The sequence below is a fragment of the Miscanthus floridulus genome, chromosome 9 (genome assembly GCF_019320115.1).
Source record: "Miscanthus floridulus cultivar M001 chromosome 9, ASM1932011v1, whole genome shotgun sequence".
Taxonomy (NCBI): Eukaryota; Viridiplantae; Streptophyta; class Magnoliopsida; order Poales; family Poaceae; genus Miscanthus; species Miscanthus floridulus.
Window position 1 is genome coordinate 123,808,911 of NC_089588.1, and position 25,601 is coordinate 123,834,511.

At 45.8% G+C, this 25,601-nt stretch overlaps 2 protein-coding genes across 2 annotated transcripts; one reads left to right on the forward strand and one right to left on the reverse strand.

Annotated features, from left to right (window-relative positions):
* Positions 1-2,074: 2,074 nt before the first annotated feature.
* LOC136480822 (protein argonaute 16-like) lies at positions 2,075-6,003 on the forward strand. The gene is made up of 9 exons (XM_066478267.1): positions 2,075-2,112; positions 4,060-4,255; positions 4,353-4,469; positions 4,551-4,658; positions 4,746-4,808; positions 4,887-5,000; positions 5,301-5,466; positions 5,542-5,657; positions 5,758-6,003. Exons 1-9 carry the CDS (start codon positions 2,075-2,077, stop codon positions 5,980-5,982), a joined length of 1,143 nt encoding a protein of 380 aa, XP_066334364.1. The 3' UTR covers positions 5,983-6,003.
* Positions 6,004-7,318: 1,315 nt separating this feature from the next.
* LOC136480823 (disease resistance protein Pik-2-like) lies at positions 7,319-24,086 on the reverse strand. The gene is given in 5 exon segments (XM_066478268.1): positions 7,319-7,408; positions 7,411-8,105; positions 14,941-16,025; positions 23,099-23,472; positions 23,475-24,086. Coding segments are annotated over 5 exon segments (2,856 nt in total).
* Positions 24,087-25,601: the final 1,515 nt, after the last annotated feature.

Here is a 25,601-nt window from a genome sequence, read left to right on the forward strand (position 1 = left end):
CTTATCAGTTCTGCCATCAGAATCCCCGATCTTTCGTGACATCCGCCCCCTACAAGTGCGAGGGGTCGGACCTCACTCAGGGGCTGGTATGAGCATGTTTACTTTGCAAAAACATTCTCTGTGTTATCTTGCAAACATTCTCTATGTTTTCCCTCTTTTCCCACGGCAAGTCCTAAGGGCTAGGATTTCGAGGACCAAATCTGAGTATAACTGGTAGGACTGTGGGAAACCCACGCCCCAGCGGCTATGGTCTCTTTGCTCACCAGCGTGATCAGAATTGACCCTCCCGCACTCCGAGTCTTTTGCGACCGTAACTATGGGAAGGGTCGGAAGGCATTAAACCTCTTTTGTCAAAAAGTGGGAGAAGAGCTGAAAAGCTGTTTGCCATAACAAAATTTGAGAACATGTTCATTTTTGCACAAATTCATCACTTACAAAGTGATTTCATCACGAAAAGGGACTGATGTATTCATGAATACATAAAACAGTTCACATGGGGGCTCCCCCATAAATTAAATGATTACATCTGCTGACCATTTCTACTCTAAGTACTACTACGGTCGCCGCGCCACGCTCTCTATTGGCAACGTCCTACCGCTCCGAGGGATCCCTGAGGGTGCCGTCGTCTACAATGTCGAGCACCACGTCAGTGACCGTGGCACCTCTGCCGGGGCGTCCAGGGACTACGCCATCGTGATCAGCCGCAACCTTGACAACGGCGTCTAGACGGGGGCGCTTCCCGACGAAGAAAGGCCGCCATGGCTGATGGATGTCTCTGACATCGCATCAAGCTTCATGAACTGGCCGATCTGAGTAGCCGCAAGTGCGAAGCCCCCCATCGACGTAGTCATAGGTGGCCTCCCCACCAACAAGACTCGCCTGGAGAAGATTCACCGGAAGAGCTTTCTGTATGGCTCCATCCCGACGAAGGCCTCGCGGACGACGACAAAACCGACGATGCTCAGCACCCTCTAGTGCGCCTCTTCCTTCGACGGAAGTGGCCCCTTCTTGGCGAAGGTGGCCAGCGCCATCTCATCTATGTTGGATGACCTCTAGCTCAACATCACGCTCCAGATTCACGAGTGGATCTGTGAGTTTTTCTCTCCCCAGCATTACCCTCTCTCACTTAGGAACCGCTGCGATGCACGAACGTATTCGGTGAAAAGGAAGAAGGAGAGGAGGTAACAGCTCAAGAATAGGTGAAGGAATGGGGACGAGAACCCCCTCCCCCCTATTTAAGGAGGAGATACAACAGCGGAAGAAAGGCGAAAGGTTGGGACAAAAAACCCTCTCCCTTCCCCTATTCAATGCAGATGGGAAATCGATGCTGACGAGAATCCGAGGGGACGCGCCTAGACTGACGGGATGCGCTCTAATCGATGAGACGTCGCCTGGTCAAACAGGACGCCGCCTAGGCATGGCCCACCACTATCGCACACCGGGCACGAGAATTAGGGCACACCCGCATGCAGGCGACTCTCTACTTCCCCAGGTAGGACCTAGAAGGACTCGATGATGGAACCTCCGTCAAGGGGGGCCCAACAGGTCTCCTAGGTCGATCAGACGGCCCAGGTAAAATGACGAACAAACGGCCACCGAAAGATAAGCACCTCTGCTTACTTACTTTGCGTGTTAATTTCATTACCGAGCCTCCAACCCCAGCAACGGTAGGGGCACGGACATCGCTCGGGGGCTGCCGAGAGTGTCTACTTGTTTAGACATCCTCTTCGCCTGACCCCTCCTTACGTTGAAAGCCAAAGACACGGGGTGTTGGTGTAAAACTTTGAGTAAAACTGGATGAACCGCTAGACCCTACGCCCCGGCGGCTACGGTGTTTTTGTTCACTAGCATAATCGAATTCACAGTTCCTCACACCTCGAGCTTTAGCATCCGCCTTCTCGAGAAGGGTTCAGAGGGGTCCGCCTGTAGAATCTCCCTCAAGGAGAAGTTGTCAGGTCACCTAAGTCAATCGAACAGCTTGGATCACCGCCGAGAGATAGAAACGGAAAACTGCGATGCTCGTGCAGGTTACATCGGCCCCGTCACGAACGTCGGACTCAAACCCTGCACGGACATGTCCGGTAAGAGCTTCTCGTCGCTCATGCCACCAAGGTAACATTATCGACCCCCGCTTTTGTTTCAATCGTACATTAATCCCATACATCCAAACGTTGCATATGCAATCGCTGCATCTCAACGCTTCATGTCGCGTCACGAAGCGGCACCCGCCTCATTCGATATGAGCGGTAACTGACCAAGGTTCGAAGGCCAGCCCGCGAAGGGCTCGAGGCCGCCTCGCGTCAAACAGAGCTAGGGGAGAAAAACTGAGATGTGCCCTAGCGGCGTTGCCCGACCTCGCTCAGAAGCAGACATGGACATCTTGACCTTTCTCATTCGATTCTAACCTTAAGCCAAACCCATAGAATCTCCATCGAGGAGAGGCCAACGGGCCACCTAAGCCTATCGAATGGCTCGGGCATCTGCCGGGAGACGGGTTAAGAAGTAGTGGAATGCCACATGAGGGCTCTACCGACCCTGTCAGTGAATGATGTACCCGGATTCCACACGAGTGTGCCTGTTAACGAGCTCATTGAGCACGACACTCGAGCCGTCGAGGCAAGTGTCGTTAGCTTAGCCCCTCCGGTTGCGGAAGCCGAGGACAGAGTGACACGCGAAACATGGCCGACCCCTATCAAACCCCAAGGGGCTCAGGGGGCTCAAGCCGCTCGATCCGAGATCGAGAGACCGAGGTTCGAAGGCTGGCCCGCGAAGGGTCTGAGGCCGCCTCGCGTCAAACAAGAGCCAGGGGAGAAAATGCAGATGAGCCTCAGTGGCCTTTGCCCAACCCGCATTGAGGCGGATAGGGTCATCTCAACCTTCTAGTTCAATCCAGCCTCTAGCCGAGCCCATAGAATCTGCATTGAGGAGGAATATGTTGGAAGGCAGGTCAAGGAGCAACGGAACGCCACCCGGGGGCTTTGCCGACCCTGTCGCAAAGCAAAGGGATTGGATTTCGTTCAAACATCCCCGTTAGCGAGCTCATCAAGCACGTCACTCGAGCCGTCGAGGCAAGTGACGTCGTCTCAACCCCTCTAGTTGCGGAAACCGTGGACGGGGCGGTAGTCACAAAACAAGCCGACCCTTGACCGAATCCCCGCCACGCGCGGGGGCTTGGGGAAGGCCGGGCCAGCAATGAGACCAAATGCACGGTCGCGGAACGATCGTTAAAATCCTAAGTAAGGGGTACGTGCGAATACAAGAGTAAGTTCGCTACCCTCGCTTCGGTCTCCAGTAACATCCGGTCCCAGCGATCGCAAGGGGTCGGATCTCACTCGGGGGCTGATAAAGGTATAAATACCTCCTTTTTTTTAAAAACAGTCGTTGCATCATACCTCTTTCTCGCATTAAGGTTAGCGGCAAGGTTTGTGGGAACCGATAAACGAGCATGCCTGCTAAGACTACAAAAAGCCACGCCTCGATGGCTACGGTAACTTTGCTCGCTAGCATAATCAAAATTTCCCCCTTATACACCTTGGGTCCTATGGTCTTAACGAACGGAAGGGTCGGATCGCATAAACCTTTTTTCTCGATTGCAAAAGGGAAGAAAGTAAGATCAAACGAACGAAACAAAATTACGAAACGAAAATTACGAAACTATTTTCGGACACAAAAGTACCGACACTTATCCACGGATTATAGATAAATGTTTATCAGACTCATTCGACTAACTACTTCCTCGGGGGGAGAACCGTGTCTTTTAGCCTATTCGCCAGGTTCTGCGCAATAGGAGTCACCGTCTTCTCAATCTCATCTAGCTCGGAGTTTTCGTAGCCAGGCGCGAAGCCGAGGCTCATTGCCTCCAAGTTAATTTCTTGATCATAATGAGAGCGGGCAACAGCAAAGGCTTGGGTGATCCTGGCGTGAAAAGCGTTCTCCTCAAGCTGGCACACCAGCGCCGTGATATCCATGCTCTAGACAGATGTATGGATTTGTTCTTGCGATGTGCTTTCTGCACTATTCCATTCCTTTGCTGATGATCCTGTAATATATTATGCACAGGTTTCCAATGAAAGTTCGAAATGGAAGCATTGAAATTCAAACTGTGGATATCACTGTTCAGGATTATTTTAAGTCCAAGCAAGTTGAACTAACGATGTCTTATCTGCCATGTCTTGATGTGGGAAAACCAAAACGCCCTAATTATCTCCCAATTGAGGTTGCAACCCTGCTTTTGTTTCGGTCTACATTCGACAATGTAGTCTGGTTATCATAGGTCCCTTTTTTAGATAAAGGGGTTGCCATAGTTTCTGACTGCACTTGATGTTGGTGCTATTAAAATTTCTATTTTGCAGTTATGTCACATGGTATCACTTCAACGTTATACAAAGGCACTGTCTTCTCAACAAAGGGCAATGTTGGTTGAAAAGTCACGACAGAAACCTCAAGAAAGAATGCGAGTTGTTACAGATGTGGGTTACTAAATTCTGTCAATGTTATTACTCCTCCCTGCTTTCTCCCCTTAACTTGGTACTTACAGCTAAAATGTGCAGGCTGTAAAAAGTAATATGTATGATGATGATCCAATCTTATCTTCCTGTGGTATTGAAATTGAGAAACAACTTACTCGTGTTGACGTTCGTGTTCTCTCTGCACCAACGGTTAGCCTATTTTGCCTTTTCTTTCATTATCACACTTTCATATATGAGTCATGTTTTTTAATTGTTTGGATTGGATATACTATTCAGGTAGTTGTGGGGAACAGTGATGACTGCATTCCGAACACGGGTAGGTGGAACTACAATAATAAGGTTGTTACTAAGCTACTTGTGAGAGAACACATTTATCTCAGAACATTGTGCTGAACTTCACCTTTTTCACTATTGCAGAGGCTATTGGATCCCGTCAAGATTGAGCGCTGGGCCATTGTTAATTTCTCTGCTCATTGTGACATGAGCCGAATCTCAAGAGAGTTGATAAACTGTGGACGCAGCAAAGGCATTGTAAGTCTTTTGTGGTATTTTATTTTCTTGCATGGTTTGAGGGATGGGATGGCGATGGATCATCTCAAGTTCTCAACCTAACGAACTTACTTCGTTTGAGGAACCCCCACAAACAAAAGATTAGCATAACATGAGGAATGGTGTGATCCAAAGAAAAATGATGGGATTACCCCAGGATGGGCCACACTATCCTTGTTGGGGTTGATCCTTAAAACTAAATACCCCACGAAAGCTTGAACATATTTAGCATTCTTGTTATTCTGTGCTTTGACCATACAAGTTATCCCTTGTTTTGTGCAGTTCATTGAACGTCCTCACACCTTGGTGGATGAGGACAGCCAGTCTAGGAGATGTTCACCTGTGGAAAGGGTTGAAAAGATGTTTGAAAAAGTCAAAACAAGCCTTCCCGGTCCTCCAGAGTTTCTCCTTTGTGTTTTACCACAGAGGAAGAATTGTGATATTTATGGTAATATGATATATAGTTACTGTTTCTATGCTACCATGTATCCTTTATGCAGCTAAACTTAAAATGCCTTTGAAGGGCCATGGAAGAAGAAAAATCTTCATGAAATGGGTATTGTCACTCAATGCATTGCTCCCAGTAATAGGATGAATGATCAATATTTCACCAATGTTCTTCTGAAAATTAATGCTAAGGTATACATTTGTCAGCATCTGATTTGTGGCCGCACCTTGTTTGAACATATATCCTGTTATTAGTTTTTTCTTGACTAATACGATTTTTCCTGTCGACTAGCTTGGTGGAATGAACTCTAAACTGGCATTGGAACATCGTCAAATGATACCAGTTGTGACTCAAATACCAACATTAATTCTTGGCATGGATGTTTCACATGGTTCTCCAGGTCGAGCAGATATACCATCAATTGCTGCGGTGTGTCTTGTTCTCTCTTGTGTTACTTGCATTGAGCGAAGATTGGTTTTCACATTACTTTTCATATACCTATGTGCAGTCTCATAGTTTAAATGAACAACAAGCACAATAATTTGCACCGTGTTTAGGGAACACCAATATGAATGTTATGGCGAATGGGCTGAAGTGTTATGGCGAGTGTGTCGGTTCTTGCCCTGGACGTGCTGCATCACTGCCTAGGATTAGTTCACGGTTTGTTAGTTTGTTCAGATCTGTTAGCAGATAGAATTGATTTGTTACTTGGATAAGATTTGCTAGGAGGTCTGTTAGGTGCCTAGTCTATAAAGGCAGCTGTGAGTCATATGGTAGGCAAGCAGAAATAGATCTAAGAAGCAGCTCGGAGTCTCCAGAGGGAGGGTGAGTTAGCTAATCTATCTGCTATTCTTCTATCCCGTTCCCCAATCAGTCTACCACAACATGTTTGGTGTCGGAGACCTTGATCCTCGGGGAAACAAGAACATTATTAAGATGAAAAGACCCAGCAAGGGTGGTAGTGCCGGTGGAGGTAACAGGGAGAAGGGATGCGTTACCGGCGATAATTGAGGAGGGAACAGGGTACCGGGAAGAGGAACTGTGAGAAAGAGTACCAGCATTGGAGGTATAAGTCACGTGTGAAGTAGCCCTGGAGTCGAAGTACCATTCTTGCTGAGGTGATTGTTGCAGGGTCATGGTGCTGAAGGAGTGGGCGAGGGCCGACTGGGGTTGAACCCGGGAGGCGGAGAGGGCACCCATTAAAGTTTCCTACATCGCCTTTTCTGTCAAAATTATTAAAGCCTAGTGATTTATCGTTTCATGCAGCCCTAAAATCTATAGCTACTTTCGTTTTAAAATAGATTTTGTGGTGGTCGGTTGCAGCTGTATCCCTTTTTACAGGTTGGAGTCTGTTGCAGCTCTGTTAAGTCTACTTGGTATCAAAGCACGAATCAGCGTGCTAGGTTTCATAATAGTTCTGTTAACAGCCAGGAATATAAGTCATGATGGAGTTGTGTATTGTCATGGAATATTTGTTATAATCTGGTATAAATAAATATGTATTGTCATTGAGTTTCAGTACGATTGCAGAAGAAGATAAGTCATGATGGAGTTGTGCATGAAAAATATATGTTCTGGTCGAATTTGAATTGTAAATTTGAATTTTTTTTACGGAAAAATGTATTATAGGGGCGGTTCTAGACTAAAACGCCCCTATAAATAGGTATTATAGCGGCGGCTGGTACTACAGCCGTCCCTACAAATCGGCTGATAACACCAGCCGCCTCTACAAATCGATTTGTAGGAGCGGTCTGGGAACCGCCCCTACAAATGCATGATTTTTAGAGGCACTTGGGTAGGGGTGGCTGAGCAAACCGCCCCTACAGAGCCTCTAGAGCCGCCCCTACAAATACTATATGACGTAGTGCCTCATATCAATCATCTCCAGTGATGGCATTGCATTGTCGCTGAAACCTAGCTTTGGCACAAGAGGGGCAAAGAAGATAGGAGCAGTTTAAGACTTGGGAATCCACCAGGGAAAAATATCTCCCCATCGGACTGTTCTTTGTTCTTCCCGAGGATCTCCTGTGTGTCCTCATCCAGTTTCACTGCATTCAGGGAAAAGGTGAGCGAAAACAATGACTTCAGGGCGCAGATGAGCTCCAAAGTGTCAGTCCGGAGAACTGTTAACGATAGGGTTAACTTGTTCAGCATTTCTAGTTTATTGATCCACTTTGGGGGCTTTTCTAACTTTCCAGACAGCTCAAGGGCGATGAGGTACCTTGGAGGTGCAGACATGGTGTCCAAGGAGTTGATAAAATCAGAGCCTTCGTCGTTTATTGCCAGAGTTTGCAAACCACAGCTGCCAAGGTACTCAATAGAGGAGCGTAGCTCTTTGAATGTGTCACCATCCTTATTTATGCTGAGCTTATAGATGGCAAACTTCCTTAATCCTGTCAACTGATGAAGGCCTGCTACAGCTGTTGATTCCCCAATGATCTCAATCCCTGACAATACACGGAGTGATTTCATTCCATCCTTACTTTTTTCCTGTGGCAAAATACTTTTCCTTGAGTCCTTACTTTTGTCTTGAGGCAACCTCAATCCCTTCCTTGGGTTTTTATTTCCACCAAGTATGCTACTGATTCGTTTTAGCTGGCCCACAGCCTTTGGAAGCTCACCAACATTTGTCTCCCTTACACTAGTAAAAAAAGGGATTCTATTCCCGGCTGTCAACCCCCTTTATTTCCGGTTAAGCAGCCGGGAATAGGAGTTCGGGAATAAAGGGTTAGTAGCCGGGAATAGAAGTGGACCTTTAGTCCCGGTTAGTGATACCAACCGGGACTAAAAAGGTAGCCACGTCAGCGCCTGAGCTGGCCCCTTTATTCTCGGTTGGTATTACCAACCGGGACTAAATGGTCTTTTTTTTCTTTTCCTGCTTATTTCAATTGATGATTCTTTTTTGTTTTAATTTGGTTTTCGAATACGCATTATTCGCTGCAAAGTAATATACGTATACGCGCGCGTACTGTAAAGTTTTCGCTCGATCAATGCACGCAAGCAACACAAGTAAAAGTAAACTAAAACATAATATTACATTTCATCGTCACATGTAAAGTTTGCATTAATTGTACATTTCATCATCACATGTTCTTTGGATCAATATAAAATTTAGCTTTCATCATCACATATTTGGGTCATAGTAAAACTCGCCGTCGGGGCTCTTGGATTGCTTTGAGATGGTGTGTGTCCAGGGTTTTTCCTTCAACCAACAAGTCTTCAATTTGAGATATGAGATAAAGAAAAAGTATATTAGTATATATATATATATATATGTATGTATCAAGAATAATGATAAATAAATTGTATCTATCACGAATATATATATATATGTATGAAGAATATATATATATGTGTACACTTACCCTTTTTTTCTCTAGACTAGTTCTTTTTTAGCACACTCTCATGAACTCGCAAACATAGTATCCACATAGATTGGTCCCCTGGGGCTGCAGCAGAACCCACTTTACGAGAAAAAAGATTCGTCATCATCCGAGCATAGGGAAATTGAACTAAGGTAGGTATATAGTACTTACTTTGTATAGCACTACTTTCAGTGGCACTTTGCGTTCATATGGTGTTCCTGACAGACCTTTTTCCAACAACTACCAAATAACATAAAAAATATTTGGACCATTAATTTGCATGCAGAGAGACTGGAATAGTTTTGCTAGTGAGACTGCAATTACCTCTGAATAATATCTATCATCTCTTGGAACTCTTTTTGCTCTTTTCTCATCGAGTCCCAGATGCCTAGAAGACCTTTCTCCATATCGAGTTCCATCAATATCCAGTGTTCACTGCCATGTCCATTAACACTCATTAATTAGCTAACAGGTACAGTGAATATATATATATATATATGGATACACGATCGTCGACATTATGAACACTTACCTGAAGTTGTAGGGGAAGAGTATACATTTCTTGTCACGTTGCTTCTCTAAGAACATCTTGATATTGGCCTCCGTTTCTGCTTTCCATGTTGGTTGGGGTCTAGGGTTTTTGAATACGATATGTGGATCAATGAAACCAATATCAGTACACCCTCTCTTTTTGCACTCTCCCATCTCAAATCTGCATCATATATATAGAGTGAGGATAATAAACACAGACATGTACGTATGTAGCGACTTATTATTAATTAGTAGAAAGAATCACTTACAGACAATAGCAGCTGATGAGAGTCTTGTCGAGAGAGTTCCGGTGGACTAGTTGGTGTAATTCAGCAAGCTCAATGTATATAACGTCATTGCCACGGAACCAATGGTCGTCTTTGATTCTGACAGAAATATAGAACTCTTTCCGGTGACACGCGTCGAGGTACAAGGTGTTTAGCTTGAACAATTGTGTACCCAGTTCATTGATGGTCTTAGGATTCCATAGACTCCTGCCATGCTCATATTTCTGCCATTCATCCGCTACCGGCGCACTTTCGAAGAGGAAATCGCCAAGGTCGATACCTCTCATAGCATAAAAGTTAGCAAGTTCCGCCATATCCACTTCTTTATCAGCAGGTATTTCCATCATATCCAGCATATCTATGTTTGAACCATATTCATTAGCAATAACTAGAGGAGGGACTGATTGCAATTCTTGTTCTCCAAGTTGTGCAACCGTTTTTCCTGCTTTAGCAGCTTTCTTGATTATCTTGCTAAGAGTGCGGTCAAAGTCTGATGGTGGCGAGGGCTTACGAGCTTGCCGCCTCTTTTTCTGCTCAGCTTCCACCATCCGCCTTAGTCTAGCTGGAGGTAGGTGGAAGTGCTTCTGCTCCTACTGCTTCCTCTTCCCTGTGCCTGAGAAGAATGCTTCGACGGTTTTTTTAACCGCATCATCTAACTCCTCTTTACTCATTTCACCAGGCAATTTATGTGGAATTGGCCTTGGTTTCACGGGGGCCTTCTTGGTCGTCTTCGCCGGCGGGCAGATGGCTTATTTGTGTGCAGCCGTCTTCCCTGGTTCATGGAAGGAGGTGGGGGAACAGGCGTTGGAGACCTTCGAGGCGGCATTGGGGAACGCCTTGGAGGCGGTGGCGGCGGCGGTGGAGACCGTCTTGGAGATGGTGGGGATGCAGCCGTGTCTTCTACCCCATCGTAATCGCCGCCCGGAGCACTATGCTGGTCTGGTGATTGTACTATTGGACTTAGGTTGGGGGAGGCCCTGCTGTATGCGTACAGAAGACAATGAGTCAATTGTTATTTAAGAGGCAATATAAAATTAATAAAAAAATTGTTTCGTTCACTTTCATCCGTACCTATTGTGCGGCAACGGCTTCCCGGGAATATTGATGTAGCGCTTGCGCCATGCAATGAATGACTTCTCTGCTTCTCCCACGGTCTTCTCCCCATCACCTCCATGAATGTCAAGAGGCACATCGCTAAAATCTTCAATAGCTTTATCCACCGAGACGGTAGCATATCCAGCTGGTACTACTGCCCCATGGATTCTTGGTGTCTTGGTACGGTCGATAGGGTTTACAACACCAATAGCCACCTTCACTGTGCCATTATCTTTTGGAATGTGCAGCTCACATGATGTAAAAGGTTCAGTGACGTCATCCACGGGGAAGCGCAGCTCTGCATCTTTTATGGCATCAGGCAGCTCCGTAGAAGCACAACTGCTTCTCAACTGATCGGGGGGGGGGCTAATGTTGATTCCCGGAGCTGTTGTAATCCCGTGGGCACTCAATTGTATTTGCACTTGCCTTGCGACTTCCTCTTGCATTTTCGCTTGCATTTCTTTTTCTCGCCTTTGTGATTCAAGCACCGCTTCCCGTGACTCAATAACATATTGCTGCAAGATGCGGATCCTCTCTGCCTCCTCATCCTTCCGTCTCTGGCGACTTCTGTACGAATCGATCCATTCAGGGAAACCTTGCACCCACGGAATGGCCCCTTTGCCTCTAGTTCGTCCACAATGCTCAGCAGTCCCGATGGAATATGTCAGTTCATATTTCTCTCTGTTGGGCCAGAATAGTCCACTATCTCTAGCTTTTAGAATTTGAATCAACCTTTCTGTTGCTCTTTCAAGTTTTGTGCCATGGACGAGCTTCCCGGTGACTGGGTCCAATCCTCCCCCATGACCTAAAAACCAACGCTTTGTGCGTTCAGGCCACGGTGCTGATTCAGGTATGACCCCCTTGGCAATAAGGTCTGCTTCCATTTTTTGCCACTTGGGAACGGAAGTCACGTAGCCACCTGATCCCATGTTATGGTGGTATTGCTTTTGTCTAGAATTCTCTTGGTTCCTTCTCGCCCGTTCCGCACCCTCTTCTGATGTCTTGTACTGTACAAATTCCTCCCAGTAGGGCCTTGCCTTCGCGATTGGGCCCTTATCGTTCCAATTTGGAGTCTTGTTCTTCTTGACGTATGATTTGTACAGCTGCTTCTTCCAAGATTGGAATTGGGTGGCCATCTTCTTCATTGTCCCGTGCCTAACTCGCTCCGTCAACCTTTTATGGGTGATGTCTTCATGATAATCATCTGTTTGGAGCGTGAAATGTGCAAGAACATCTTGCCAAATCAGCTCCTTGTCCTTATCAGAGACATAACTAATATGAGGAGCATTGTTATTTTTTTCCATTCACGGGCATTGATCGGGAGCTTGTCCCTTACAAGGTACCCACAGTGGTTCACGAATTTCTGTGCATATTGTCCTAGTAGTTCGCCTGTAGCCATGTTGAATTCTGAGATGATGTAGCGGCCTTCCAACGGCTTTTTGGCCCCTCGAACATTCTTTGTGTTCCCCGTCGTCATCGTCGATCCAGACGGCTATGTACGCATAGAAACACAAAAAGTATTATAAAACGAAGGTCGATCCAGTGGGCTACATGTATGCATAATAAATAAATGAGAGCTAGATATTGAGAAATATATACCTCGCCGGAATTATCTTCATGAACAACTTCCTCAACAATATGATCGAGATTCAAGTATTGACTCCCGTCGTCTTCCTGCTGGTCATTATCAACATCGGCACAATGTTCAGTGCCGGCGTTGATAATATCCATCATTTCCGCCTCCAGGTCATCGTCTCTCGGGTCGGCCATAGAGAGCCTAAACAATTATAAAACAATAATTATGCAATTAGGGTTTCATAGACATTTCATACACATTTCGGGGCGGTGGTGCCTGCGCGGGGCGGCCGGCCTGCGTCGGTGGCCGGGGATTTCATACATACATAATTTCATACATATATACATTAATTGATATATATATATACACATTTCATACATATATAATTTCATACATATATACATTAATACACATTTTGTCAATATAATTCATAAATATAATAAATATAATATATATATACCGACGGTTTAGAATTAATGGAGTGTTGGCGACGGGCGGTGGTGGACAGCGGCGCTGGATCGAGACACGGGGGCTCCTGGCCGGGCGCGGCGTCGTCGGGGCTACTCCAGCGAGGTGTGGGTGGGCGTCGGGATGCCCTCCGGTGAGGAAGAAGGCGCGGCGTCGGGGGTGGCCGAGAAGGCGAAATCGGCGGCGGCGTGGCGCTCGCGCGGCGTCGGGGGCGGGCGGGGGCTCCTCGGTGAGGGGCGCGGCGTCGGGGCTACTCCGGCGAGGTGGGCGAGCCTCGGGGTGCCCTTCGGTGAGGAAGGCGGCGTCGAGGGTGGCCGGGGAGGCAAATCGGCGGCGGCAGAGCTCTGGGGACGCGCTGAAGACGAAGACGACCGATGAGGAGGAAGAGAGAAGGGAGGCGGCGGTATATAGGAGAGGGACCTTTAGTTCCGGCTCCATCCATCGCCCGGAACTAAAGCACCTTTAGTCCCGGCTCCTGCCACCAGCCGGGACTAAAGGGGGGACCTTTAGTCCCGGCTGTTGGAAGGAGCCGGGACTAAAGGATTTTTTGGCGAGCCGCCAAATGCAGCCCACCTTTAGTCCCAGCTGGTAGCAGGAGCCGGGACTAAAGGTGGGCTACATTTTCATTTTCCCCCAACTTTTAAGCAGATCAGTTTATTTTATATATGTTTAGTATTTAAATGTTTAAGTCTTATTATTTGCGCAGTAAATTCAATACTAGGCATAATTTTTTTAGAAAAGTAATAAACTTTATTTTCATTTACTGCACACAAAAAAATGTGACCTAAACTATTGTGTTTTTTATTATAAATGTTGAACATAATGCAACTAATACTCACTATTTTCGTTAATGCAAAAATGTAGACTTTAATTGAAATTATTAAATTTATTGGTTTTCGACAGGAAATTAGTTTTCACGTAATTGTAACGTAAATCTTTATGTTTTTCATTAATCATTGTATAATTAATCGGTGAGTTCGGGCGGAAATTCAATTAAAGTTAAAAAAGTACCAAACCACCTCAGAAAAATCTCAAACTTGGTGGTGGCTACACACAGGGCATTTGTAGTCTTGAGAAAAAGTTTGAGACCAATCCGACACTGGAAAGCAAATAGACTTCAGAGTCCCAGAGAACCTAGGTGTATAGATAGGGTTCGACGAAAGGTTCTATATACCTCTATGAAGCACGTTGACTCCTCCTATGTCGAAATGGCTTGAAATTTTTTTGGCAGTCATTTACACCCAAAATATGGCCCCACACAAGATCTTAGGTTTTTCTGATAATTATTTTTATTATTACATTTTTCTTTGTGCCGCGTGAGACGAAATACGGCGAATTACATATTCAAAACAATATAATTTTGCATCAACCTCCACAAATATTTGTTTCCAGGGCACAAGAGACCATTTGGCAAAGTTTGGCACCATTCCGGATCTTTTCGGGGGTGGACTCAGTTCAACGTATAATTAATCGGTGAAGTCGCGTGGAAATTCAATTAAAGTGAAAAAATTACCAAACCAATTCAGAAAAATCTCGAACTTGGTGGTGGCTTCACACTGGGCATTTGAAACCCTGATAAAAATTATGAGATCAATCAGGCACTAGAAAGCACATGGACCAGAAAATTCAAAGTATAGTTAACAAAATAATATAATCAATTAAAGGGTTTTTTCTCTTATTAAATAAATGTTTGGGTGCTTTCTTGTCGAGAAAGTGACTTAGTTCAGATGGCTAGCTAGTGCGCTGCGGTTTGGACCTTGGCTATGAGGTCGTGGGTTCAATGCTTGGCTGCCCCATTTTTTTGTCCAGCGCGACTATATTATTTTATCAAGAAAGATTTTATCCCGGTTATAGCCCAGAGCCGGGACTAAATGTCATCCTTTAGTCCCGGCTGGAGCCTCAAGCCGGGAGTAAAGATTTATTCCCGGTTGGAAGGTCTAGCCGGGACTAAAGGATAACCTTTAGTCCCGGCTCTGGGCTATAACCGGGACTAATTGTTGCCTACCGTCGCCACACACTTGGGGCAGGAACTTTGTATCCTTGTTTGAGGATACAACCGGGACTAATAGTCCCTTTAGTCCCGAACACAAAAATACCGGGACTAAAGGCAAAAATAGAGGCGGGATGAAAGGTCTGTTTTCTAGTAGTGTTATGTCAAGAGTTTCCAAATACTCAAGCTTCTCAATCTTTGAGGGAATTTTGGCAATCTCTGTCCGTCGGAGGCCCAAATACTTCAGGACAAGCATGTTACATATGTCCTTCAGATGTTTCTCTTTCAACCCCTTCCAGCCCTCAAGATCGAGCACTTGTATTATTGCATTATTGAATGAATGGAGTGGCAGTTGGTTCAGGCTCCCAAAAATGGTCAGTGATCGAACCTGAGACAAGTTCATACCTTTTGTTGAATTTCCATACTTGGAACCACTGCTCTGCATTGAAAGTCGACGGACTTTTTTGCTAGGTGCTGGCATCATCCAGTGGCCACCTACTACAGTAATAAAGTTCTCTTCGCTTGACCTGGACACGATATATTCACCAAGGACCATGTCATGAACTTGAAAGTTTTTTACTTTCCCATTGCTGCTGTGCTCCACAGGACGTATTATCTTTCTTCTTGTGAGCTGATTAAAATATGTCTCTGCAACTTCCTCCTCTGTCAACCCTTGCTTCTCACTAACAAAACCTTCAGCTATCAATCGCCGGGTCAAACGTTTCCTGCTAATTTTCCAACCCTTTGGAAATATGCTCAAGTACAATGAACAGGTCTTGAGATCTGCAGGCAAATCATTGTAGCAACAGTCAAGTATCCTTGTAACCCCATCTAAAGTAAGAGAAGTTACAGGTTCTGGAAATAATGATTTGCAGACTTTTTGCCAATCATCACTGTGTTTGCTTGGGTTGCAGGCAGCTAGGCCAGCCATGGTGACTATGGCCAAAGGCAAGCCCCCACATATTTTCCAAATCTCTTCAGGGACATGGTTCTGAACTATCTCATTATTTTTGCTGCTTTTGGATTCAGAAATACCTTGAACGAATAATCTCTTGGACTCATCACCAGTGAGAAAATCAACTGTATGCAGAAGGTCAATTTTATCATTTGGGGAGCACGTAGCACCAACAGCTTGAAACCTTGAAGTCACTATTATTCTACTGCCTCTGCTATTCTCTGCTGGCAAACAAATTCTAATGCTCTCCCATGTCTTTGCAGACCATATGTCATCAATTAAGAGGAGATACCTGAGAAGAAATAAAAGACAAAACACATATGAGGAAAATAGGCACACTTATTGGTTATGGCATTAGGAAAATATTTTTTCAGTGATGCTCCTTCCATGTGTTTTACATCCTGATAAAAAAGAATGACGGTTTGAACCTTTTCAAATTTGTAACAAAATCAATGTTTATGTAATTGAATTGGGATTAAACAACCCAAATTCTGAAACTTTATAATTCAAAAACATGAAAAAAAATCCTATTGCAATTTGGATTTCAGCCTTGTTTGTCAAAGCTCCAGCTTTGGATTTCTGGGAACTGGGTATTTTTTGGTCCAAAAATCTATAGAGCTCATGTTATGGAAACACCTGAGTTGTTTGGTTGAAATGTGTTTGGTTGAAGTGTTTTCTTTCTATACTGGACAAATAAAATAAAGTGTTAAAGTATTTGATTTTGTCACACCAACTTCAGATATGATGTGAAAGTCAGACATGTAGTTGTGCCAAATATGGGGCTGTAATTTGTTGTATTTTATTAATTCCTAGATTGAATTTGAATCAAATTGTAGTTCGAACCCCATTTTGAATTACTGAAGTCCGAAGTCCGATTTCCACAATCAAAATCCTTATGGGTCCAATACCTTTTTGTAATACAGCTGAGCAATCTAGTCCCTGATGCATCTTTCATTTTTTATCTTCTAATTTTCATTCACTTTCTTAGCCCCACCAAGTCTAGAAGATATCCATTTCACCTCCTTTGATTAGAACATGAGTCCAACTTACCTTCTCGAACTACAAAACCGAAGATTGACACACCTATTAAATTATTTATTTTTCCAGCCTATGGGGTTTTGAGGGCAATTTTATCCTATATGGTGCCATATTAATGATCCTAGTAGGCAAGCTTGGTTTATCTTCTGTTTCCTCTCTTGTATTCCTTCATAGTTTGGTCTCTATTGTGCCCATGCTAGGCCACGACAGTACTCCATGACATCAAGAACGAGCCACCACTACAGAGGCCCTAGTATCCACTATGCCTCCAATATTGTGAACCACCAATTTTGACGACACTTATAAGAAGTTGAGGTGGTGCCACCGAGATACATTTCTAGAGTTTTTTTGGATTGTGAATGACATATACCTTGTCATAAAATAAATCAAATGGATGCCATCTAGATTAGATGGATGCTCATCCAAACTAGGGTTGAAGTAAGCAGCAATAAAATCTGTCATCCATTTGTACACATACTAATTGCTTTTTCTCTCGGTTTCTATATTGCACGGGTCAGTTCACACAACTAGTATTGTTGTGTGCTTAGCTAGTTGCTCTTGGATGCCGATGGTGCCTGCCAAGAAAGCAATTGAGTAGGTCTATATGCCCTTCAGCCCATCAAGTAAGGATTTGAGTGACTAGAGGGCATGGGTCACTACAAAGTGGGAGTGTGGGAAGCATAGTGGCAGCAACTAGGTTTATGAATTTCCACCAAAATTAGCAAAAAATGCTTCTACCGCCAGGACATGGTAAAAACCCATACCGTTCATTTAATCTTGTCCATTTTAATCTTTTTTTGCCCAACAAAGTCCACATAGATAAATGTATTCCCAACTATATAAGCCTAAGGACAAAAGCCTAGTAAAGGGAAGTTTCACTCCTCTCTCCTTAGCCACAACATGCACTCCTCCCTGTTTTGCTATATGTGTTGGATTGTCAGCTGGACCGCAACCCCCGCAATCCTACCAGTGGTTGCCCTGGATCACTTTGTTGTGGGAGGTCAATTGTCATCGTTGAACCTTTGCCCCTATCACCAGTCATCAGATGAGAGGAAGAGTGTGTGTGGGAGGACTTGATGTGGTAGGTGCAGATGCAGATGGTTTGGGTAGTGACATTTCCATTATTGATGGCAACACTTGAGGCACAACCATCAAGAATGAAGGCAGTGGAATGGCAACTAGTACTCTTTTATCCCTAGTATTCCTTTTGGGACCATTTCCAACAACGATGGATGAAGGACAAGTGGAATGAGGTGGTCGAAAAAAAGAGATGTTACCGGCATCGGGCGTCATGTGGATGGAGGCGCTAGAGTCCATGATCTAGTTGGTGATGGCAGGAGAGGTCAGGTTCATGGTGCTCAAGGAGTTGGGCAGTATAGGGTGTTGACCCTAGGAGCCTGTCTAGGGAGACTGGGGGGTGCGCCTATTTTACCTGCTGCTATAGGCGTGATGGTTACAGGCATCATGGGATGAAATCCCAGGGACAGAGAGACACCATAGGGGATTAGGGGTTTGGCGCGTACCATGAAAGCCTGCTAAGAAGCACGGTACCCAAAGCGCCCATCCTGAGGCGCTAGAGGAGGACCGCAGAGCTGCTGCTGGCCGCTAGTGGGCCCCACAGTGAAGGAGCCCACCCAAGGAGTTCTGAAGGAGGGCTGATGAGAGCCACCTTTGCTGTTGTCACTACCCTTACATCCATTCCCACATCGTTGACGCCTGTTGCCATTGGTGCCGCCAGACTAGCACAGACATTATTGTGGTTGGGGCCGGTGGCAAAAGCGTTGTTGGAGCGCAAGGCGTGGAGGAGGTGGCACCTGGGAGATGTTGGTGGTGGTTACCTTCTGCTACGTAGTAAGGAGAGCTGTCAATGGCTGAGGGGGGTCCAGAGTGAGCTCCTCGAGAGTGAGGTCATTGCGAACCTCGCTGAAATTCGGGAATGGACAGGTGTGCTTTAGAAGGGCCTCCATGTGGTCATATGTGGCGTTGAGTCCATGAAGGAGATTAAGGATGACGGTTCAGTCATGGATGACCTCGCTGAGGTCACCAAGAGCATCAGCCATGCCTTTCATCTTGTGACAGCAGTCATCGATGGGCAAATCATTCTGGATGAATGCATGGAATTCAGCATCTTGGTGGAGAGCGCAAAAGTCTCGTGGTTTCCCAAGAACTGTTGCTCGATACTGATCCATGTTAGAATATGCTATATTTAGGAGTTGATATATTTAGGAATAGTTGATCACGTGACTATTCCATGTTTATAGTTGGAGTTGGTTACCATAACAACTCCCTGTTGTAATTGTGTTGTACTCTTGTACTCCTATATAATGAAACACCGAGGACCCTTAGGAGGTACCTCTTCCTGCATATATTTTCACATGGTACCGGACTATTCCTTCTTTAGGACCTTTGGGTGTGCTGTTTGGCCTAATCTCCGGCCATACAACACCAAGAAACTCCAGTTCCGGTCAAAACGTTGTGTCTTCCTCGGATATAGCAATCTTCACAAAGGTTTCAAATGTCTTGAGCCATCTACCGGTCGTATCTATGTTTCACGTGATGTGGTTTTTGACGAGACCATCTATCCTTTCTCTGAGCTTCATTCCAATGCTGGAGCACGTCTCCGTGCCGAACTTGACCTTTTGCCGGATATTCTTAAGAATCCAGATCCATCACTTGAATTTGGGAGTGCAAATATGCATGATCACCATCTGATTAATTGTCCTACTAATGCTGTTTCTAGTGTCCCTAGTACTGTGGCTGATGCAGGGCAAAATTTGGAGCAATTTGGTGAAGAAACGACGCGTCCCGGGCATTATTTCATGCAGCCGTCCGGCGTACCGCGTCACGACAACGCTGGTGTGGCACACGGAGATGATACGTCCGTACCTCGTACGGGACCGGCGGGCAATCCTCTTCGGGATTGGAGACAGCAGCGCCTGGTTCTGCTCCGAAATCTGGCTCGGAGTCTCCGCCATTCGATCCGGTCACTCCGACTGACGTGTCGGGCTTGTTCCTGGCTGCGAGCCCGGGATCCTCTACATCGACTCCAGCTGCATCTGGCTCTCCGCCGCCTTCGCCAGGTGCTACAGTGGATCCCGTGCTCCCCTTGCTGCCGATTCAGGAGCAGGCTGGCGTTCAGGATCACGTCGCTGGTTCCGGTGCGCCTGCAGATCCTGTGGTGCATCCTGCGCCCCCGTCAACACATCATCATGGCACTCGACTTCAAAGAGGAATTACAAAGCCCAAGCAGTACACGGATGGCACGGTCCGTTGGGGGCTAACTAGCACTGTTGAACCTGACGAACCGACAACTGTGAAGGCCGCTCTTCGTGATGATCATTGGGTCACGGCCATGGACAAGGAATATGACGCCTTGATGAAAAACCGAACTTGGCATTTGGTTCCTGCTCCCAAGCACAAAAATGTCATCGGTTGCAAATGGGTCTACAAGATAAAGCGTAAGGCTGATGGTTCTGTGGATCGCTATAAGGCACGACTTGTTGCTAAGGGATACAAACAGCAGTATGGTATTGATTATGAGGATACCTTCAGTCCGGTAGTGAAGGCGGCCACAGTTCGTCTTGTTTTGGCAGTTGCAGTCTCAAAAGGGTGGTCATTGCGGCAGCTCGATGTTCAGAATGCTTTTCTTCATGGTGTGCTGGAAGAAGAGGTTTATATGCGTCAGCCTCCGGGATATGAAGACAAACGGTGTCCTAATTTTGTCTGCAAATTGGATAAGGCCTTGTATGGCCTTAAGCAGGCCCCTCGGGCTTGGTATGCACGTCTCTGTGGCAAACTCATTCAGCTGGGATTCACACCATCAAAAGGGGACACATCACTATTCTTCTATCGGAATGGACAGGTCACTATCTTTGTCTTAGTCTATGTTGACGACATCATTGTTGCCAGCTCATCCTTGGCTGCTTCAAAGGCGTTGGTCACTGCCCTTGAGACCGACTTTGCTCTAAAGGATCTCGGTGATCTTCATTTTTTCCTTGGCATTGAAGTGAACCGTGTTTCTGATGGTCTGGTGTTGACACAGCAGCGTTATGCTACGGATGTGGTCAAGCGTGCCAATATGTGGAACTGTAAACCGGTTGATACTCCCATCTCTGTCACCGAGAAGCTCCGTCTTGCTGCTGGAGATCGTCTTGGTGACGATGATTGCACAAATTATAGAAGTGTGGTTGGGGCACTTCAATATTTAACTCTCACCCGGCCTGATATTTCCTTTGCCGTTAATAAGGTGTGTCAATTTCTTCATTCTCCAACCACGACACACTGGAGTGCTGTTAAAAGAATTTTGCGGTATGTAAAAGGCACTCTGTCTACAGGATTGCAAATGAGGAAGTCAAACTCTACTCTTGTCAGCGCCTTCTCTGATGCTGATTGGGCAGGATGTGTTGATGATAGGCGGTCCATGGGAGGATTTGCAGTATTCTTTGGACCTAATCTTGTTTCTTGGAGTGCTCGAAAACAGCCTACGGTGTCTCGCTCTAGCACTGAGGCCGAGTACAAAGCATTGGCTAATGCGACAGCTGAAATGATGTGGATACAAAGGCTACTGACTGAGCTTGGAGTTCCTCATTCTCCTGTTGCTCGGTTATGGTGTGATAATGTTGGTGCAAAATATTTGTCGGCAAATCCAGTTTTTCATGCCAGGACGAAACATATTGAGATCGATTTTCACTTTGTTCGTGAAAGGGTGGCACAGAAGTTACTGGATATCAGATTTGTCAGCACAGGTGATCAAGTGGCAGACGGTTTTACTAAACCTATCTCGGCATCCAAATTGAGAGAGTTTAAGTTCAATCTCAACCTTGCCAATGGCTGAGATTGCGGGAGGATGTTAGAATATGCTATATTTAGGAGTTGATATATTTAGGAATAGTTGATCACGTGACTATTCCATGTTTATAGTTGGAGTTGGTTACCATAACAACTCCCTGTTGTAATTGTGTTGTACTCTTGTACTCCTATATAATGAAACACCGAGGACCCTTAGGAGGTACCTCTTCCTGCATATATTTTCACAATCCAAGTGTCACGCGCCGTGCCTCCGCGGACACGAATGGTGTCCTAGAGATGTATAGTGATGGTGCTGAATAACCTGGACAGCACGACACAGTCCATCCGGTGCCATGAAGGAAGCCGAGGCGAGGCACATCGAAGAGGACATGGTGGACAAGGGTGTACTGCTCGAGACTGAGCAGCACCAAGTCGTGCCATCTATTGTAGTCGGAGGATAGGGGATCGAGGACCACTGGCACAAGGGAGTGGATGTTCTGGACAGCCGCAGCTTGAGCGTGGAGGTTGGCGATGATGGCAGCTTCATAATCAGGATGAGTGTCGTCGTCGCTGATGTTGGAGCCATCGCCCTCAAGGTGCAGTGGGGTGGTGCAGTCCTAGCTGCGGCAGCCTCGTGTTTGAGGTCCACGACAACAGTACGCTTGTCATCCAGGATGGCGAGAGCTGCACGAATGTGCTCCATAGCGGCGGTGGCTGCCGTGGTAGCAGCTGCAGAGGCCCTCTCCAATGCAGCCTGCTCCTTGGCCATGGCGGCGGCAGCCACGTGTTCGGTCGCAGCTGCGTGTTTGCGCTCAGCTTGCTCAGCAGCAATGGCCATGGCAGATGGAGGCGGCGGCTCAGGAGACATGGAGGGAAGACAAAAGAGGAGGGTGCGGAAGGAGATCACAGGATCTCAAGAGTCTCTTGATACTATATTAGAGCATAAACAAGCCAGTATATTCATTAATATTTGAAGAAGGGTTCAGTTGCAGATATTAGACAAAGGCTAAACTAGAGAATTAAGAGGTGGAAAGTCCCGGACCCAGGAGCAGGCAGCCGACACAGTTATAACAGGTACTCCCTCTATTACAAATTACTATGTATTTAGACATAGTATATATCTAAGTGGATAGAAAAATCTTTGAATAAAAAAAAGCCAAACATCTTATAATTTGGAATGGAGGAAGAATTAAACATGCTAACATATTAGATTATTGTTATGAAATAAATGTATTAGACAATCAACAACATCAACTAGCAGGTGGTGCCAAATTGGTCTAAAGCATTGAAATACACATAATGGAAGAAAAAAGGGAGCAGAATAAATATGCACATCGCTAACTCAGTGACCGCTATTACGGTCATGCTTCACTAACTGAAGTGGTGAGCAGAAACAACATAGATAGGGTGCCCAGAAACTTGAAAATATGAAATTGAAACAGAGTTGTTGTATGGATACACGTAATCTGGATAGATCACAAGAGTGAGAAAAATCAGGTAGTTTATTGATAAAGAAGCAAATAAATGATTGAAGGGTACCTCTTCTCAGCCAGTTGCTTTTTCAGTTCGTTGACAAGTTGATCATGGTCCATTGTCTCAATCTTGATCGGCTTTACGTCAGAGCTCCCATTATTGCCTTGCTGCCTGTGAATTTGGATTAATGGCACAACTTGACTAAATTTCTTTCTAATCTGTGCCACCAGTTTCTTGTCCTCAGGGGTTCCTGGCTCACTGCCTTGCTGCTTTTGATCTCTGTCTTGAGGCATTACTTGATTCAGAATGCTCCTCATGACTGCGTCTTGGTCATAGTTCTGGGACACAGTGACTGATGCCCGACACTCGAACTCATTCCTGACTTTCCGGTACAATGCTGTGGCAATGGTGGTCTTCCCCACACCCCCAAATCCCACTATATGGACAAAACAGCTCTCTCATTAGGATCAATTTTGGTTAGCCACTTCTCAAGTTTATCCATGTCAGTAGCGACCCCCACAGGCTCCTTCATACCAATGAGCTGACGGGCCGCGACCTGATGTTCAGCAATGTCATATGTAGCTGCACGAACACCAGGTCTATTGCTAGTGCCGTGTCCTGGGTTGTTCACTCCATATCTGCTGCGGCGTTCAGCAATCTGTTGCTCCCGGACCTTGAGGTCAACAATTTTGGAAGCAATTTCACGGCGAGGCCACCATGTCCAGAGCTCGTAGATTCCAATGACTATCCATGAGCATGTGAAATCACTGACGGGCTCATTGGGGAGGCGGTGGGCAAAGTCATCTATGCAGTCCTCGCAGTCGTAGGCCATGTCACGTATCTGCTTCATCCAGTCCTTCATCCTGTTGTCTTGCCCTTCGGGGGCAGAGCTCAGGTCGCGGAGGAAGGCCTGCATGCTGGCAAGCTCGTCATTGATGTACTGGATGTCACCACGAACCCCCCTGATCAGAGAATACTCCTGGGCGAGAAGGCCACCAAGCTTGCCCAAGAGAGATTTCATGGTTGCTTCTGAAGCACCAACCACCAACTCCATCTTCTTGTTCGGTGTGCTTTTCTTCTCTACAAATTCCCACAAGAAAAGATCTCCCACTGATGCAGGCATTGAAATATACGAGCTGCGGCAAGTTGAGATCAAGCACAGACATTCACAACTTCACTGTACACCCACGGCCTGCTCAGGTGGCCAAATCAACGAGAAGAGAAAAAAAATGTAAGGGTCATCACCAATGAGCATTTTAACCAATGAGCATTTTATATATAAGAAGCATGTAGATTAACAAATTCTTTGAATACTGTCATATAAAACGATTCTATTTATTGCAACAAACGATGAATCATCTATGTCGTGAGATGAACATATATGGAATATGTTAAATTTAAACTTGTCATTAGAGTATCTGCATGTTATTATGTTTTTTTTAAGTTCACTGGGGGAGGACAGGTTCCCCACCTGAATGTGTGTATTGATTGATCGTGCCCGGAGGCAAACATTGTTTAGGAATTACATCATTTTGGTCGTAATTGATTTAACTGTGTATTACATAGTAGCTCTGAAAACACCAGGCCAAACCTCAGCGAGGTCCCTGTCCTTCTTTGGAAGCCGTAGCTTCCAGAGTTTCACATCAACCAGACATGCTGTCATCACCTGACGGAGGCTCACCCTCTCTGACCTGAAGACAACCCCATTCCTACGCTTCCAGAGCTGTCAATAGCATAGCGCAATGAATGTGCTGAAGTGTTTTTCAGGGATGGTTGCAGGACATTGGATGTTGTGGAGTTCACTAGCTGTGCTAGCGGTGTCTAATGGCAAATGAAAGCCAATTTTCCCCAGAATTCCCTCGCAGATGGGCACCCCATGATCACGTGGTCCGCCGTCTCTTCTTCTTGGCCGCAGACCCTCACAAACAGATCGGCAACACCATATATGATCCTGCGCCGACAATGGTGGCTGGCAGATCATCTGGTGGTGTCTTCATCTGCAAGTTTTTTACAATGGCTCTTCCACCCCATTCTTGCCAACACTTGGAGAGCCATCCAAGCCAAGAAGTGAGAATTGAGAGTTAGCCTTCAGTGCTACTGGTGTTCTTGCTTAGATTTTTTTGGCTTGAAGATGAAAACATGTACTCGTGGTGATTGCCATCACCTAGATAGCTTGATGAAGGACTTGGTGATTGCCATCAACTAGATGGCCCGAAGAAGGACTTGGTGACATTTCTCGATGGAGTTCTTATTGAGGAGGCTGCAAACGGTGTACATGGTTTGAAACCCACCATTATAGAGAGGAAAGGGTATTCAAGAGTGAAGTGGAGGAAATTAAATTAACTGAGTCTTGGTAACTCTTCGATGCTCCAACATGGACTTGGGGGTTGTGGCAACAACCCGATACCTTGGAAAAAAAACTAGTTATCTCTTGGCCTCTCTCACTACTGGACACGGGTTCTTTGCCGAGTGCCCTAAACACTCGGCAAACCCAAGTTTGCACTCGGCAAAGAGTTTGCCGAGTGTTACACTCGGCAAAAACCCGCCGGCATAGCTTTTGTCGGCAAAG

What these genes read in the sequence shown, in the direction of transcription:
- LOC136480822 (XM_066478267.1), top strand. Translation starts at nt 2,075, where the DNA reads ATGTCCGGTAAGAGCTTCTCGTCGCTCATGCCACCAAG. An exon ending in TTCGGTCTACATTCGACAAT is followed by an intron (nt 4,256 to 4,352) that starts GTAGTCTGGTTA and finishes TCTATTTTGCAG; the next exon opens with TTATGTCACATGGTATCACT. An exon ending in GAAGAATTGTGATATTTATG is followed by an intron (nt 5,467 to 5,541) that starts GTAATATGATAT and finishes ATGCCTTTGAAG; the next exon opens with GGCCATGGAAGAAGAAAAAT.